At 39.1% G+C, this 19,905-nt stretch overlaps 1 protein-coding gene across 2 annotated transcripts in view; it reads right to left on the reverse strand.

Annotated features, from left to right (window-relative positions):
- LOC132918553 (homeobox protein prospero-like) overlaps positions 1 to 19,905 on the reverse strand; it is a 51,223-nt gene that overhangs the window by 2,168 nt on the left and 29,150 nt on the right. For both annotated transcript variants that reach the window (XM_060979821.1, XM_060979820.1), the window contains exons 2-3: positions 3,403 to 6,640; positions 2,293 to 2,447 (exon numbers count right to left, since the gene is read on the reverse strand). In XM_060979821.1, coding sequence (XP_060835804.1) covers positions 2,293 to 2,447; positions 3,403 to 6,591 — 3,344 coding nt within the window. In that variant the 5' untranslated portion in view covers positions 6,592 to 6,640. The remainder of the gene's footprint in view (positions 1 to 2,292; positions 2,448 to 3,402; positions 6,641 to 19,905) is intronic.

Here is a 19,905-nt window from a genome sequence, read left to right on the forward strand (position 1 = left end):
AAATAATATTTTACGGTAGGTATGTTATTATATTATTTTACTACTTGCACGACGACGGTGGTGATGATGATAGCAATAATAATATTGAAATCAGCGGATCGAGTCGATTCGAGTGCGGTGCACAATGCGTCGTACAACATTGCGCTTTTCCGATTACGCTCGCACTCAATACATCATAAATATAGTATATCATCATCATCATGTAATGTTATGCTTGCGATAATATAATAGACACGCGCCCTGAATGATCATAATATTAATACAACGTGTAGGTAGGTAGGTAGATGTATATTATATATATAATGGCGAAGAACGGCCCCGCCGCTCGAAGACGGACGAGTACGCCTGAACGAAAGTATCGTGTGTGCGAATCACGAGTACGTGTAATAATGTGCATTGATATACACGATGATGATGATGATGATGATGATATTAATTTAATACAATACGATATTTATATATTTATAATTTTGTACGAAGGTGCAGACGGACGACGGTGGCTGTCGGTGAAAAGCCAATCATTTCTACGGTGGTTGGTGGAGTACAGATGCTTGTGCGTTAAAACAAATTCGCCGTTTTCGCTTCGTGCACCGCTATATGTATATATATATATGACGTGTGTGTGTACAACGTATACGCGTGTAATACTGTAATATATTATTATTACTATTTACGAGTGTGTATATAGTATTATGGTTATGCCCCTCGTTCGGCGTATGCTGTGCGTATCGAGGAAAATCGTGAATGCGGCGATATACGTAGGTACGTGTACCTTTTGACAAGGCTGCCGGGCGAGTTAACGAGATTTTTTCAACGGAGAGTTTGGTTAAAAGTTTACGGGAACAATTTTAAAGAGTTTCGAGTTATGACGGTTTGCTATTTTTTTTAAGTTCTATAAAGTCAAGAGTTCTATAACGGAGGAGTTGTGAGAAATTTACAATGATTTTACTAACGTCTTGAGTTGAGTTATTTTTTTTCAAATACAGTAAATATTATTTACTCATTACTGTGTATTATCATTATTCATTTTTTATAATATTTATTATTTAATTATTTACAACTAAACGTAACTCGTTATTTTTAACGTTATACTTAATTATTAAAATCGAGAATAACCTAATTTTACAAATTAGTAAACACTGCCTTTACTTTTAAACTTTTTAACTCATTTATGTCCAACATCCAAGTGTTACGAACGGTGTTAACATAATTATTGTTATTATTTATTTTAGTTTTTGTACGCGCGATTTTCACAGCCGAGTTTGCTGCAGGTTCAAATCGTTACTTTGCCCCCTCAAAACGTCGCACACTTTACAGTAAATTTATTACACGATATTATAATATGTACTGTAGTCATAATAAATTGTTTATTATCATATTTGTCTCGTTCACGATGTCACTATAACTGCAGTAGCTTGTGTGTAATACGTACGTTATTATATTGTAAACACGGCCTGCACTATATGGCTATAACCACTATTATATACACACGTATGCGGTTAAATATAAGAAATAGATGCGCTCAAGAATATTATATGCGACACGAACGTTTCGCGCTAATTAGGCGACTGATTCAAAAGAAATATTGTACAAAAATGTTAAATAAAGCGTTAAAGTTCATCTCCGCGGCCCTAACCCATCTCGTACCACAAGCGTTGGGTAAGGAAACGAGACATAAACGGGATTATATTATTGTCATTATACACGTACTGCGCGTTTCGTTATTTTTTTTCGCCGACGATATTCTCGCAACAGCTCCCGTCCTTCGAATAATCATAATAATAGCAATAAACAAATACAATATATTATTATATCGTGTGCAGTAGGTATGAGCGCACTCACACTGGTGCGTGTTTTATGTATACGTAATATATATATATATATATGCGCACATCGTGCACACCGAGTTAAAATAATAAAATATATTATAATTATTTGCGCATTATTATGTCGAGGGGTGGACGGGAGGGGAAACACTTAAAGCAGGTGCTTTACAAAAAAAAAAAAATATATATAAATTTTTAAAAAATGGGACGTGGCCCGCATGCGGTGACGAAAAGAAAGCTGGAATTAATTTAACACCCACATGGTTCGGATGAATTACTTTTCTTCGTGTTTTATCAACCGTACGCGTACGTATATGTATACGAAATGGGTATAAGGTTTTAAAAATAAATTGCACGTTTCGATTCGAAAACGTCACGACGACGATCCTCTTCCAAACGATTACTCATTACTACATAATTTACTTAACGCTATACGAGATATTGTGCAGAAAGTTGTGGTGCTCACCTGAAGTTTGAGAACCATTTGACTAGTTGTGCGGTGTTGTTCTTGTTGAACTTGATGTCGGGGAAGTACATCTTTAGGATGGCCGAGCTGGGGTACCGGACCCAGAAGAACATCAGCTTGGCTTTTCGCAAGTGCATTGGAGTCAGGGTTGACGAGTAAACATAACAGTTAGGGAAAAATCGTATTTCAATTTTCTTAGTGTATTATAATAATATACAATATATTATATTGCATATAATCATTTAATCGATACATAGTAATAACATTATAATATATTGCGTTACACTAACAGTTAATCGTCGTCATTATTATTATTATTATTATTATTATTATTTAATTATCATCGTCATCGTCGAGCGTATAGACTTACACGCACGTACGCGTTTAAAACGGTATCGTTTTCAAATCTTAGCGGCAGTTAATTCGATTAATTGCGAAAGTTTCGTTTCTTTTGTAGGTCTTCCGCGCGTGTTTGTGTAATGTATTTTCCTGGGGCTTCACAGTGTCCTCCCCGAAAACCTCCCCTTATACGTCGCAAGTGTCGAGTTCCCCGTTGTTTTTGTCCGCCTTTTTTTTATTTTGAACGTTTTGCACCCCGGTGTTGTACATTTATAAGTTATTGGTTCGAAACAGATTTTCCGGGATAGCAGTAGCTTATATACTATAAATATATAGCAGTATGATATATTTTTATCTTAATATATTATTATAAAGTGATATAGGTGATGTGGATAGGGGAGGGAAAGAGAGAGAGAGAGAGCACTAGCCCAAATACACGTCATTTAATGGTCGATCGTTTTTTTTGTGGGACACAAAAGTGTTTTTCGGAAATCCTACGATAATTTGTCGTAAACACGCGAATCGCGTTTTCCCCCCAAATACTTCTTACGGAATATATTATTTCATAATACACTCGATTTAATATTATATTACCCGCGTTCAGGTAAATAAAATATAAACGGAGTACACGGTAAGTAACTAATAATAATAATAATAATAATAATACAGAACCGAAACGAAATAACTTAATATTAACTCAATAAATATTATATTGTACGTATCGTTACCAAAATATGTTAAATAGTTTTTTGTTTTGTATAAAAAGGATATTATAGGCGACATGCCGTCGTATGGTCCGTCCCCGGAATTGCACTCGGAAATGCGATCGACGCTGTCGTTGCCGCCGTTGCCCATGGACATGTCCATCCGGGCCTTCATGCTCATCAGGTCCGGCGACGAGTTGTGGTGCTGCGCGGCGGCCAGCAGGGCGGGGTGGAGCAGCGATCCGTGGTGGTGCTGTGGTGGCGGCGGCGGCGGTGAGTCAGACATGCCGGGCGGGCTGGACGACGGGATGTGGTGCGGTACGCCCTGGTGCTGGCTGGTGTAGAACGGGCTGTACGGGCTGAACACCTGTGACTCGTGCAGGCTGGGGTTGGGTATGGCCACCGAAGTGGGCAGCGACACCGGCAACATGGGCATCGAGGGCGGCGGAGGTGGCGGCTGCGGAGCGACCGGCGTGACCGACGGCGATTGCTGTTGCTGCTGCTGTTGCTGCTGCTGCTGGTGGAACGGCCGCTGTTGGGACGGCGGCGGTGGCGAGTCGCCAGCCGCGGGCTGCATGACGGCGGACTGCTGCATGGCCTGCGTGCCGCCGACCGGTTGCTGCGCCCTGCCGTCCAACGATTGCATCGGATTTCCGTTGCCACTGTTGTTGTTGTTGTTGTTGCTGCTGCTGTTGTTGTTGTTCACCGAGTCCTGAGTGAGTATGCGATTGATGGCGCGCGGGGTGATCCGGGTGTCGGTGACCTTATGCCGTTTCTTTTTGGGTATCACCACCAGGCTGAGAGCCTCGTTCTGTTCGGGCGCCGGTTCGCGTTCCATGCAGAACGGGTTCAGGTGTGACGGGAGCCCGCTCATGGACGAGTACAGGGCGGCCGCCGCGGCCGCGTTGCTCAGACCGGCCGAGCCGTGTAGTTTTGGCGCAAACATTTGAGCGCCTCGGACGTGTCCGAGCGCCGCGGCAGCCGCGACGGCGTCCGCACCGTTGTAAAGGCCGGCTCCGGCGCCACACGTCGTGTTGACCAGACCGTTTCTCAGTTCGGTTGGTCCGTTGCTGGGCATCTGCAGCAGACCGTTACTGCTACCGCCGTTACCGCCGGCCGTCACCGGCACCTGGCTCGCGGCTCCGTAACCGCCGCCGCCGACGCCGTTCATCATCTTCGACAGGCCGTTCACCAAACCGGAGCCGCGGTCGGCCCCGTGGCTACCACGGTCGATGACTTTGGTCCTGGGCGACTTGCGGTCAATGTCTTTAGACGACAGTTGCATGTCCGCCGCGTCCGCCGTTTTGGACGGTTTGCGCTGCTGCTGTTGTTGCTGTTGCGCGAACTTGGCCATTATCGTGTCGATGAGTCCGGTTAGCGTGGTGGATATTTCGGACTTGAGTGCGTCCGCCAACAGGTCGAGGTCCGGGAACGGTTGTGCGGTGGCTGGCTGACGGCCGGACCCGGGCACCGCCGCGATCTTTTCGGGGGTTTCGGCCGACGCGGCTTTTTGCGGGTGCATGGGCGGCGGTACGTTCATCTGGTTGACGTGATGTGCATGATGGTGTTGCTGTTGTTGCTGTTGTTGCTGCTGTTGCTGTTGCTGTAGTTGTTGTTGTTGTTGTTGTTGGTGTTGTTGTTGTTGTTGTTGTAGCTGTTGCTGTTGTTGTTGCTGCTGTTGATGTAGCTGCTGTTCGGCAGCGATAGCGGCTTCCTTGGCCAGCCTGGCTTCCTGTTCCATGAACAGTTTGTGGCCGACTCCCTGCAGGTACATGGCCGCCGCGTTGTTGATCGCGTGGTGTTGGCTGTGAGTGTTGTGTTGTTCCTGGAGTACTTGCTGCTGGAGCAGTGTCAGTGCCCCGTTAAACGACGGGTGTATGGGCATGTGCGTTTGTGGCAGAAATTTGACCATTTTTGAAAAGTTTGGGTTGATCTGCTGGGCCGACGAGGGCATCATCGGAAGCGGCGTAGTACACTTCGGTGCGGCCGGCGGGCTGTGCCGCGCTGCCGATATTTCAACTTGTTCCTGTTCGACGTCGCTACCGTCTTCGGGCTCGTCGTCGTTGTCCATTCTGGTGCACAGCTGAACGTACTTGTGTTGCATTTCCGCCAACTGTTCCTGCATGGTACGCAGTTGATCCTTCAGCACGTTTTTCTCGACCATTTTTTGTCTGAGCTCGTTGGGGCTCAGCTCTTCGTCGTCGTCGTCGTTGTCGTCGTCGTCCACGTCCATCGTGTTATACCGCTCGCTGTTGTCGTGCTGTTGAGGGTGGTACAGCTTGCGTTTCTTGCAGCCGTTGACCTGGACCGGCAACGACGGGCTAGACCTCATCGTAGACACGATGTTTTCGACCCTAGCCTTTTTTAACTCGTTTTGTTCGACTTTCACCTCGAAATCTTTATTTTGTTCCTCGGCCGCGATCTCTTTGGTGTCGGACACTGGCGAGCCCAGTGACCTCTCGGAATCGGTACCGTCATTAATGTCGTCCGCGTCGTGATCGTTGGTCACCGCGTTATTGTTGTTGTTATTAATAAAATTGTTAACTGAGCTTACCTCGACCGGATCGACCGGCTTGCCGCTGCAGTTGTCGACGATGTCCGCGGCGGCCAAATTTTTGGCGGCGGCGGTGGCGGTGCAGTCGTCCGCGCCGCTGATGTCGTTTTTGTTACTGTTTATGTTGTTGTTGTTGTTCATGATACTGTTGTCCGGCGACGACGGGTCGTCGGAGTTGCGGAACTCCTGTTCTAGGGCGAGTAGTTCCTTTTTTCTGCCCTGTAGTATGTCACGAAGCATGTGATGGGCCAGCTCGCTGTTGGGTCCGGTGGCCGGCGAACCGGGTAGACCGGGCAGTGGCTGTGTAAGGCAGTCGGACGAGTCCATGGTCACCATTTCTTCTTTGACTTGACGGCCGATGAACTCGTTTAGCATTTTACCGGGCGCGAAGCCCTGGTTGAAGAAGTACTGTTGGTGGCCTTGGCCAAAAAATGCTCCGTAGAAGCTGGCGGCCTGATTGAGCAGTGGTGCCGAGGACACGATCGGTCGCGAACTGAAATTCGGAATGGACGAGTAACTGTTACGTGGCTCGCCGGCATCCACGCGCTGTCTGCTCCGCTTTGCCTTGTTCTTCAACAGTTTGTCGGCCGAGCCGTCCAACGGATCACCCCCACCACCGATGCCGCCGCCGCCGACGAAACACTCTGCTCCCCCCGCCACCGCCGTCGTCCCGAGGTTGCCGCCGTCCTCCTCAGATGACATAGCCGGCTCCGATTGGCGGTCCCCTTCCTTCGCGCATCAACCGGATCACCTGCACACACACACGCACAAATGCAAACGATTAATACACACACACACATAAAGATACAACAATAATAATAATAATAATAATATACAACAACTGTTTTTTTTCCCTTTCCCCCCACCCCGTTTATACTTATTCGACTACCCGCGACGACGCCGCTGCCGCCGTTATAATATACAATATTATTGCCGCCGTCACTCACCTACAATCGCTACTATGTACTCGTACACACACATACACATACACACACACACACACATACACTCTAACATTTGTACTTAAACTTATGTGCATTTGAATTTATTTACGCGAGTGTGTGTGTGCGTGTGTGTGGGTACAATAAATACTGCAGCACAACACGCTGTAGTTATATACGTGCATACAATACCCTGCGGCTCGTGCCTTATGTCAAAAACCTAATGCATCTGCTCCTTCCGACCCGCGTACACGACTATTTATATATATACATGTACACGTTAATATACGACTATTATTATTAATGCGCCCACAACGACGTACTTAATCAAATCAAACACGATATTACGCTCGAGCCCAATCAATAAAAGTCTCGCGGCCGGAACTGTATTATTATATAGGTACGCCTAATATGATGTAGGCATCACCGTATAGCGTCTCAAAACCCGAGATCAACGAGGCTGAATACTCTAATATAATAATTGCAGGTAGGTAGGCTATTAAACGAATGCCGTCTATCGAGGCGTATTCCGCCTAATAATAACGATTAACGGCAACAAGTTTTTTTTCAATCGATCGATAGTGACGTTTTCGAGTGCACTTGGCTCCCAATAATGTCTATAAAATCTACACGAACCTAAATTAGTCTTAAACAATATTTTACCTTTATTTGAAAACCATGATACTTTTCAACCGCGATTCCTCCGAGTGTACTTATCTATATTAATATACGTAAAGACATTCACGAAATCCCGAAAAGAAAAAAATAAGTAATCTCGGACCAACGTACCTAAAATCCCTTATATTATGTTCTGAGAGGATATAGTATACGTTGAACGATTAAAACATTTTACGCCACAGATTTTTTTTCTAACAGTAAAAACAAATATAATATTATATACCTAAGTGTATACAACCAAATCATGGTGTGTGTTTTTATAATGTATTAGGTTAATATAATTGTTGACAATGTATTTAATTAACGCGGCTGCGTGTACACACATATACATACACACGCGCTCGCGTGGTAGTTACTCGTAGTAAATTTATTTCAAAAAATATTTCCCGATTAGTTCATAAATCAAATGACTGCGTTTACACACTGCACACTTTTCTTGACTTGAATTTGTACAGTAAGTTTGCGCCAGCTGCAGAGCTATTTAACTATAATTTTACAAATATTTAATATTAAAATTCAGTAATTGGGTACGTGTATAATTGTCTCGTTGTCATAATTTATTTCTATACAATTATTTGTTTCAAAGTTTTTTTTCACGTTACATAATATGTTTATACGACTAACAAATTTTCGCGCATAATAAAGTATTCGGGGTTTTAATAATAACAATATTTAACAATACACGTTGGCCGGTGTCTCGAGCTCCGCGCATAGGTGTTGATAAGATTTACTCCCTAATCCATGATATAATAATATATTGCCACCAATAAATGCTAAATCTTTTATATTATTAAATTTTATTCCACTTGTTTTTTCGTTATGTACATTGTACGCGCTGTCGATTATTTAATCGATTGCAAACATTAAAAAAAAGGTTTACGTATCGTGAATTTTGTATTTAATTTGGTCGCTCAAAGAAGAAACGTCGAAATCGAAACCACAACGATGTTTCAATAATAGGTTTTGATTAATACTGAACTGTCACCTAGACACGTCGAGACACATGTTTATTGTCTCATCAAACCGAAAACGGTAAACGTTTTTTTTTATTGTTATACTAAGCGTGTACTTACGCTAGAAACGTGTTCGTAATATTATATGTATAATATGTACCCTTTGCACCTACTATGCGGATTGGAGCAATCGATAAATATTAAAAAGTCATAACATAACATATATAATTATTGTAGATCTATAGACTATAGAAAATTCTTCAGCAAACGAATGAAAATAATTTTTGTGTCATGCTATTAAAATCGTCCACATATCGTTCAATTTGAAGTTCTATAAAAATCGCTACTGTGTATCAAATTATTCAAATTATTAATAGAGATACAAATATCAATATGTATTTATAACTGCACATTGAGAGCTGTTAAAAATAATAATTAAGTTGGTTCGAGGTTTTGCAGATGTACGTGTGAATTTAAAATAAAATTCGAAAACAAACCTTCAAGTACACATATTATATTATAACATCGAAAACATGCCGTGTTGACATCTGACGAGCACCTCAAACGGATCCACTATAGAATGTTTGCGGCCTATTTGTGTATTATATTATTTAAACCAATCTAATACAATAGACGTGTTTTTTTCGTTTTTAAACGCTTTCGTTATTTTTGTTAAAGCAAGTTTAGTATATTTGGTTAAACAGAACAAAACTAAAGAGATACGTACAATATAATTATAAATGATCATTAAACTTATATTAATATAATATATACCAATACATCACCATAGCATAGCTTATTATAGGTATAATATTATAATATCATCTGACATCTATTAATTTATTTTACGTCGGCGAGAACGACCCGATATCGTCATGTATTGTAAATTTGTAATCAAATTCGACGACAATCCCGTTTGGTTTTATAATATTTCCATCTGATTTATAGTACCTAAGTGAATCGAAATTGATTGTAGGTACAACTGCTGCAGTATATAGTGTCACGTAAGTATCAGCGATTGGTGTGTTATTATAAGTGCTGTGTGTGTTTTATTCTCATAAATAACGTTTCATGAATAATTTAATCTACAGTATTATTGTGTATTTGTGTATACATAATTGTTACGTAACGAAATTATCTATGCCTATATTTATATAGTTGTACAAGATTTTTGTACTATAACGAAATATGAAATAAAAACATGATAGGTATAGGAAAATAAAAAAGTTTTCGTGATTGCCATTATCGTATTTAAAAAAATTGTTAAGTTATAAAAAGAATCAATGAACAAAATCTTAAAACATTTCACGACATTGCTGTCGGCTATATAAATATATATGAATATAATATGATTAGTATTGTGTTAAAACTATAAATAAAATAATCGAAATATTAGTATACAAGTACGCTAAGCAATCAAACGACTCATTCCATATATATATAAATACCGCGGGTTACACACCTACATCCCGTTCGCAGCAGACGTATTTCTATAATATATAACTCGCGCGGTCATATTATACACGATATTATGTACTGCAACAGAGGACGGAGAATATATAATATTACAGAATAAAGGAAACCGGTCCGCGGGCAAAAGACGAACGCCAAGAAGCAAAAGCTAAAAAAAAAAATACCCGCATAAGAAAGAGGGACGGACGTCGTGCAACCCCGAACCAGGTGGTGCCTTTGCGGGCTCGTGGGAAAAATTGTGTCGTACGCGCCAAGACCGCGCGAACCTATGAATATAATAACGGTTTTTTTTTTCTTTCAACGCCGCGCGTCTTGGCGAGGAAGTCACCGAGGGTTGTTCCGGGCGCGTACAATAGCGAAATATGTCTTTTCGGCAACGACTGTACCCCTCCAACCCCAATAACGACGACAACAATAATAATAATATCTTCAAGACGCGCGAGGCACGCACACATATGTACATACACGTGTACACACACGCACATACACACTCACTTATTCACACACAAACACCATACACACACACACACACACACACGTATACATACACACATAGGGGCTCGCACCCTTCTAACGGTCGTTTCTCTCCGGTTTTTCTGCGGGCGCTCTTTTGACGCGAGGTATACACGGCGCATACGTAATACTTATATAGGTATATTGCGAAACGATCGTTTTTTTCTTCACCTCTTCCTCGTAGTGCACTTAAATTACGTGAATTTAATATGTATATATATATATATATAATATATATTTACACAAGACTTGTGTATTATTTCCGTTACGACTTAAGCGCGCCGTTTTCTTATATACGTGCTAGCACATGATTGCTTAAGATCCTGACCCAGTCTGAGTGCATACATATATCTAGTATGTAATATATGTATAGGTTAAATGTAAAGGTTTCAAAAAATTTACTGAATTTGAGTTTTGGAGTACAATTTAAAATTTCTTTCATGAAGTATTGTGTCCGTCAGTACAAAAATACATTAACTCCAACGAATATTTGTAACTACTGCTGAAAAATCTTTGATTATTTTTTAATTTGAATAGACTATAGTAGGTGATTTAACCATTTTAACCTATTGTAGTTGATGGGTTAATTCACATGCGTCATTTCTATAAATACTGAAGGCCGTCAAAAGAAAAATTAGTTTTATTATTAATTATATTTTATTTCATAACAAATATATTTTATAAAGCATATACGTTGATTGTTATTACATTACAGATTGAAATTAATATTTAATTATGATGTTTAGGTTACTTATAATTATTAATTATATGTACATAATATATCTTCTAAAGGAGGTCAAAAAAGGGTTCAAATTCCGCAAAAAAATAAATATAAATAAAAATAATAAAAAAATGACTCGTGGACCGTGGGTTGGACCAGGATGGCATAGACAGTACCTATAACACAGTAGTTCCTAAATTTTTTATTGTATGCCACTCCCAACTTGTAAATTTTCAAAAATCTCACTCCTTAAATTAGAGTTTAGAAGATTTTTTTTTTGTTTTAGTGATATAAAATAACTATATGTATTATACAACTAATGACTTCATTATGTTTTTCATCATTTTAAAAATAAAATATAAATCAACTTAATAATTAATAATATTATTTTTATATTTCTGAATACATTCATTTTATAAATATTATAACTTCTAAGTAAAATAAATTTAATAAGAAATTTAAGATTTTTTTTTCTCATTAAGTCTATTTAATCAGTGGGGATATTTTTAATAACGCGCAACGCATATAATTTTCTAAATACAAACGATATCTTTGTTTACTTTTTATTTGCAAAAGTGTGGAAAAGTCAGATTCACAAAGATACGTAGACATAAATGGGATTATTAATGCATGGGCCACGGAGAGCTTTTTCTGTCACTTTTGGATAAGAGGATTATAGTAAAATACATAGCTATGGTATTGGCTTAGATATTTTTAGTCCATGTTCATCTTCGAGACCAAATTTTAGGTTCAAAAATCAAAATAACTAGAAGTCACAAGGCGTAAGATCTCACGAATACGAAGGTTGGAGGTTATTGTGGAAATTCTGTTTTTATCAAAAAAGTTCTAAACTGCAAAAGATTTATGACACGGTCCGTCGTGCGTCATCGTTATACAAAAACCACACAGCTGTCCGGGCTATTCTAATATAAGATTATAAAAATATGTTTTCCGCAAAAATAACTCATATTATAGAAAAATCTAATTATTTTAACTATATGTACTAAGAACGATACTTCGAATGAGATTAAGTTTATTAAAGTTTAAATTATGTATAAAAAATAATAATTTCCTGGAACATTTTGATTCTACGACATATACGCATGCATAGGTTTACTATGACTATTTACACATGCGGGGCGCTAATGCAGAGGAATCGCGAGCGTGCGACTTTCGACTGCCGATCAACGGCGGTGGTGGCGTCGGATCGGGAAAAGGGTTAATTAAAAAATGATTATTAATTATTTGCGTGCATACGCACACACGCTTATAACACATATACTCGTGTGTGTATAAATATTTTTAAGCATGGGACGGTGTTGTGCAGTGCTGGCGGGGTGTACATATATATTATGTATATATATATACGGTGTACAGCGAGTGCAATAAAAGGGCCGTACAAATTCGCTCTTAAAGACTTTTGTCCACTTTCTTTTATTTTTTCTGCGGCTCTTTCGCAGTTTTTAATGAACAACTGTGCCACACGTATACACACGCACACATATATATATGGATTTATATGCCGGGTGTACGTGTACACGTAGAGGGGTGGGTACGTCAAGAGAAGGGGAAAGGGTTCGAAAAACGTATATATATACATATATACATACGCGTCCACACACCCACCAGCGCAGACTTAACCTCTTGCAAGAGCACTCGTTCTCGGTTCTAATTGAACACGACACCATCACTGCAGCCCGCAAAATATAATAAATATATATGTGTGTGTGTGCGTATAATGATATAATAATAATAATAAATATCCGATTGATTTTGCACGCGCACGGAACAGCGAGTAATAAAAAAAAAAAAGTGTACCTAACCAATTAACGTAAAATTAAAAAAAGAAAAATATTCTACCACTCGCGCAGGAAACAACTCTCGTCCGATTTCAATTCGACGTAAGTTGGTGAATTTTTTATTTGCGTCATACTCGTATAAATACAGAACGATAAATTCAGCTCATATGAAAACCTACTTACACGAACCCAGGGAATATCGCCTATAAATACGATATATTAATATGATATATGGCCTGCACCTACGGCAGATCGTAGATTTAAAATTCTAACATGATGAATGGTTTAACCGATGAGCGCTGCAGCAAGACGACGCGTGCTCCGGCAGACGACATTTCAGCGATAATTGTTTATTTTTTATGGTACCCGCGAGACCGTTTTAATATTAACGTGTTTATGGGTCTTTCGCACCGCCGACCGTTTATATAATCCCTCGTTGTGGCCCGCGCAATATACACTCTATACGTATATACTATTATCATTATAATAAACCAAAACATATAACGGCGATTTGCAGTATGTTACAGGAGACTTAGTCATGTGAGACGCGGAAGGGTCTTATGAGATCGCCTTTTTTTCGCCAAATCATTAAACCCGTTGCACCGGTACACCGCGCGCGTTGTATATATTGGTACCTTTTAGAAACATTCGATTTTCGGAATTTTTTTTTATCACTTATTGACGATCAAACGGCTTCTATTGTTTTCTGCTACAACTGTCATCCGCACATCACAGACCGCCAATACGTTTTATCGATATGATCAATAAAACACTTAGATAATATCGTATATGTGCGTTTTGAGACTTTGCACATCTTGCGAACGAGCCCTTACGAAATACGTTATTTGCTGTACATACATATCAATATATCATGCGATGCTGGTCGCGGTTTGCTGCTGTTGCTGAATCATGGTGTATCAATTAAAATGCAACTGTTGCTCTCCTCTCACCCACGCACATACATTCCGGCCCGACCACTGTCATCGTCCGCGGGAATGGCGTGGAGTATAAAATATAAAACGACCGTATAACAATAATAAAAGAAAATCGACTAAGAAGAACAATATAAATACTTTATATTCGATAGCTGATGAACATTGTATATAATATGTATTTATCCGCGGAGAGTACTTTGATGATAATTATGTTTATACATATACATAATATTTTATTTTTATAAAAATATAATAATATGCACAATGGTCGGTGGTATTGCCTTTCACGTAGTACCTATATTACGTTATATACCTATAGTTATGTGTATATATTCATGCTTCAAGGGATAATTCACAAACTTTGCGTTGTTACGACAGAGCCTTACCTTTTTATTTATTTATTTTTTCATTTCATTAATTTATTAATTTTTTCAATGTTTATTGTTCGGGTGAAAAAAAATAATAAAAACACACGACTGAAATTACTCCACGCGCAATACTCTTTTGTCCGGAAAGTTCCGGTCGTAGTCATTGACCAAACATGTACCTACACACACACACACACACACGGACACGAACCGATACGGTCTGTCGATAAGGGAGAGTTTGGTCCACACAGGTAACATATGGCTGCGTGTATATATTCCGACCAGGAAGGAAGTAGATAATTGACAGTAGAGACGGACGCGACGCGTAATAATATATTAATATCCTATGTTTTATACGCCACAGTAAAAATATATTCACGCAAATAAATTAGAATTCGTTACTCTGCTGAGGGCGGGGTGCCTTATTGGTGGGACTCTTATTAGATTGGATTCTGGATAACAACAGAACAACGGCACGACAAAAAACATGTATAAAAATAACGAAAAGGTATTTTAAAAACCGAATTCTCACAGTGTGCACATGTGTGTCCATGGCAACGACGGATAACCGTTGTACACACTATACGTCTACACACACACACAGACACACACATACACGCACACACATGTCGCGGGAACGTGAAAAAATTAAAAAACTAAAATTACCGTTTCTATTCTCGTGTATTATTTTACTACGATATAGTTTGCACCGAACTACCTGTCCGAAACTGTGTGAGAAAACATTAAATAATTTATTTTAGTGGAAGCGTATACCGCATGACTACTATATAATATTATACGTGCACTACACTGCTACTACTTGTTGTGACCACTCAATTAACGCGCGTGGAGCGGTCCTAAAAAAACCGTCTAATGCGTGTAAGATCAATAGCATTGTTTTTAACTGATGTGGGAATGAGTAAATTGATATTCCACGCTTCCTTTAAGTCGGCCCGTGTACCAACGCGTATAATATATACACTATGTATATTTATGTAAGCGTATAGTTACGATGGCTTATATGCCGGCAAAAGTTTTATTTGGTTGTTTTTTCATTTATTGTCGTTAAAAATATATTAAACGCTTACCAGGTCACAGCGTGCGGAAACGAGGATGACGTAAACCCGTGCAACGTCTGTTACCAATTATCGTATATTTTACACAGACAGACGCGCAAATAAAACGACAAACTCCTTCAAAACAATTGATATCGTCACCATATCGAACTGTGTACGACTGGTGACAATTTGGTCGTATCATACATGAAATATTAGAGTCCCTTGCATTTTATTTTGGAGTATAAAAAAATGTAAAATAAAAATTATTGACCAAATAATTGTTTTAAGATCTTATGACAAAAAATTAAAATTTTATGGTAAATTGTGTCGTTTAATATAATATGTACCTATTGCTCCGTGAAATATCAAATTATATGTTGAATTATAATTTATAAAACATGAAAATGCAATTAGTCAAATCGATAAAATTTTATAAACGAAGAATAAAAGTTGTGAAACGCAACGAGAGAAACAATCGTCATGTGTTATAAACAAATTTAAATTTAACGACGAACGAAAGAGGATTAATCGAAATCATATCGAAGGCGGCGACGCGATATGGTTCGTTTGAGAGAGCCTGCAGCGCAAGGTATAAATATTATCATTACGACGATATATTATAAAGTTGATTATTTTTTTGAAATTATAATTTTTTTTCTCCAACAACAGCCACGCGTTGCTGCAGTATAATATAATATAGTGTAATATTAATGCCGGATAATTATTACACCACGGCCTTAAGAAACGGCATAGTGTATGAATTGCGGATTAATGACGATGACGACGGCGACGACGGCGACGACGAGAATGCGAAGCACAAGTCAAAGGAAAGAAGGGGTTGTGTTGTAATTATAAAAAGAGGCTCTGGTTTTTTTTTTTTTACTTTTTTTATTCCATCCTCGTCCTCCTCTCTTCTTGAACTTGTTTTTCGCCCTCTTTTCGATTCACCCCGTTGATTATAAGTACTTGCGTGCGCGCAACGGAGACGGAAAACTACCCGTGTAATGTCTTACTTCTCGTGGACTTTTGCCCTCTCCTCACACCACACCACCACTACCAATCTCGTCGCCACTGTCGTTTGAGTTGCATTTTAGTGATTTTTTTTTTAAATGTATATATGCATACAAATATATAAAGAAAGAAAATATGAAATACGTATATAACAATTTTTTTGTTTGTCACTCGCTCTCCGAAGTCTACACATTGGTATAGCGGTGGACTGATGATGGGTGGAAAAACTTTTGTCAGAAACGATCGCGTGCATATATTATGAAATTTTCGTCCAGTTAAGGCAGGTCAGTAAATACTGCGTATTGGTGTACCAGTAGTAGTGGTGCTAAGTTTGAAACATCATTGTTTTTCTTTTTTCCCGACGTACTTACTACTTCTATTACTACTCTTCTATAATTATTGTAGAATATAGATTTTTTTTCCGAGTGGTTTAAAGATTATGTTAATGAAATAATGTCACGCGCAATTGTCTTGGAGTATAGTTTTTTCATATTTTGAGGAAGAAAATAATAAACAACAAACGATAAAAATCGTATAAATTTTATATCAATCAGTATCGATAATGTATCATGATATCATGATATATCACACATTACGTAGACCAAAGAATTTCGTAACAAACATATAGCTGCAGTAGAACAGAATGAAATCTTTAAAAATATGACATTAGGTATTAATATTCGCGTTTTAAACTTTCAGTATGATTTCCGTCATTTGCTGTGTATATTAATTTAATTATATTATTTATATATTCCACGATTTAAGTATTCGAGTGAACTAAAATTAATAAATTCCACACTACAACAACTACACAACGTTTCGAGTTAATTCTTAATAGTGTAATATCCTAGCTATATGGATTTATGTACACAAGTCATAAAATACTAAAAGTAAAGCGCCGATACGATTGGTATACATATTTTGGAACCGACCGCGATCTATCACGGGGTATATATATATATATTATTATTACTTGTATACGTACAAGGAGAGTTGATTGGTAGCGCAAAAGGGTACTTATTATTATGTTATTAATTATGGTATATTATGTTATAATATATATACTTCCGCTAAACGATGATCGCAATGAGCTGGCCCGTCACCCCCGCGAACCGCAGTGGCGATTGACACATTATATTGTATAAATGTGTACGCGTGAGCTGTGTGTGGCGTTTTAGTTTCTCCATAATAAACCATCACACACACACACACACTAATATACAGACATAGTCTGCATATTATAACACAGCGACGTGTCGTCATCATGTAATAATATATGCTAATAAAATATTATTATTATGCGTGCTCACAAGTCGCGCGCGCCATATAGTTTTTGTCACCGTGGTCGTCAACTAGCTCTGTCCGGTCCTCATCTTTTTCCCATATACACACGCACATATATTATTTTCGATTATTACTATCGTCGTCAAATATATATATACATACATAAAGAGTAGGTCTAAGCGATATCACACAGGACCCCTGAGTCGGGGTCGCCACCATATACGTACGCCGTTTCCTTGTCATTTCCTCATTACGTGAGAGAGCGAGTGCGCGCGAGCTAACCGTTCTTAAATATACGTACGTTGTTATTATTATTATTATTATATTAATATGCGTATGGTGATAAACGCTCGGCGCGTTGAAACAATCAATCACAGAACGCGGAAACTTTCGTTTAACACTCTATCCTCTCCGTTAGGTCGTCTCGCCCGACTCTGATTTCCTTCACCGGTATACCCAGCTGTATGTACATAGTAGTATGTACATTACGACGCATTATTGCGCTAACACGACATCACATCACAATAATTGTCATGGTTTAGAGCCCGGCTACAGTGGCAAGACAATCTAAGTCAGAATTTTGTGAGGCGGAATGCGGATCGAGTTGAAATCTCTTAAATAACCACCTAAAGAAAAATCAGGAATTATATCCATTTCGGCAAGAAAATCGACTCGTAAAATACCTAAGTATTAGAATTTAGAATATGTGTGCAAAATATAATCAATAAATAATAATAATATTATAGTGTATGCGTGGTAAACAAAAAGAAGTCCCTCATATAGTCACCTATATAGTACAGGAAACGGCGATAAGTACGGATTTTTAACCCAACCCCCTCTTATAACTTTTAAAGCCACGTCTGTCATATCTTGGAGAACAGACGTCATCGTGTGTATATAATATATAATAACAAATATATGCATATAATTTAAATATATATACATAATAGTATCTACCCCGCGATAACATATAGGTACCTACAGTTTTTTTGCAATGAGTGACGTAGTAATGTAGTACATAGTATTATTTGTAGTAAAGTATTAGTAGTAGTAAATATATAGTAGACGCGTTTGGGGGGAATGACACACGCACGTCGGGGCAGCTGCAAGTCCTGAATGCGCGCTTATTTATATAAGTATGTATATGTATATAATATATATAAGTCGACAGACGGACCCCAACATGCATGTATATATACGCGCGTTTAAAAGTTGCAAATTTCCATCTTGGAGGACAGGGAGGAGGGCGACGAGACCAGTTTTCGGGAACCCTCCCGAAATCACGGGATGAGGGGGAAGAAATATTGTGTTGGGTTCTTTTGTGTGTGACGCGCGCCACGACTAGCTCTCCTATATATTATATACGTATATACAACTCTCCGCGGGGCTTTCTGCACCGCACACCCCTTACGCTAGCCGTTTCATTAAGGACCCCGCCAAATTTAGCCTTTCTTTTTTTTCGTTTTTATTTTCCTATTATTTGTCTGACGTCGCCGTGTCCGCGTTTATGCTGCTGCACTAGGGGTGACGTCATGCCCTACTAACTTACATCCCTTATATATACCAGCAGCAGCCGTCGGCGGTGGTGGAGGCCCAGCAGACATCTGCCCTTAAACTTGATTCGATCTCATTTTTTTCCCCGACACGCGACCATTGAGCGGCGAGTATTCACGCGAACAATAACGCGATCGCGCGCGCATCTGCGAGACCGATAAACTTAAAAATAAAAAACTATATCAAAGTAGATCAATGTCGGACACTCGAGCTTCGCATGATGGATCGCTATTGTGCAGCAACAGCGCTCCCCACCGTAATCATGTATATATACATATTATTATGTTGTTATACAGTGCTAACCGGCGGAGACGCGCTGTCGTCCACGGAGATTTTACGGGACAATAAATTTTGCGTAACCCGCCACCGCGATCCGGAGTCGATAAAATATAATTATCAAACGTTTCACGTACAAAGCGACTTGACGCGTTTTATTGCTCTTGCTATATAATTTTTCTATAATCAATCGTCGCGGCAATGGTCTGTTGTTATAATAGTACTTATTAGTATACTTTCAAGCGCTTTGAGGTATCGTCAAATATTCCATATCTAATACCGTTGGGGGCTATATAATAGAATATCTATACTGAATGTTTTGGGCGCCGGGCCGCTTTCAATAAACGAAAACGTAAAGGTGTTATAATGGTATATGAAGAGTAATTACCGGTTATACGGTGATGTGCGGTATGTATATTACATTAGTGTAGACGCGCATACGTATCATTATA

This window comes from Rhopalosiphum padi, chromosome 1 (genome assembly GCF_020882245.1).
Source record: "Rhopalosiphum padi isolate XX-2018 chromosome 1, ASM2088224v1, whole genome shotgun sequence".
Taxonomy (NCBI): domain Eukaryota; kingdom Metazoa; phylum Arthropoda; class Insecta; order Hemiptera; family Aphididae; genus Rhopalosiphum; species Rhopalosiphum padi.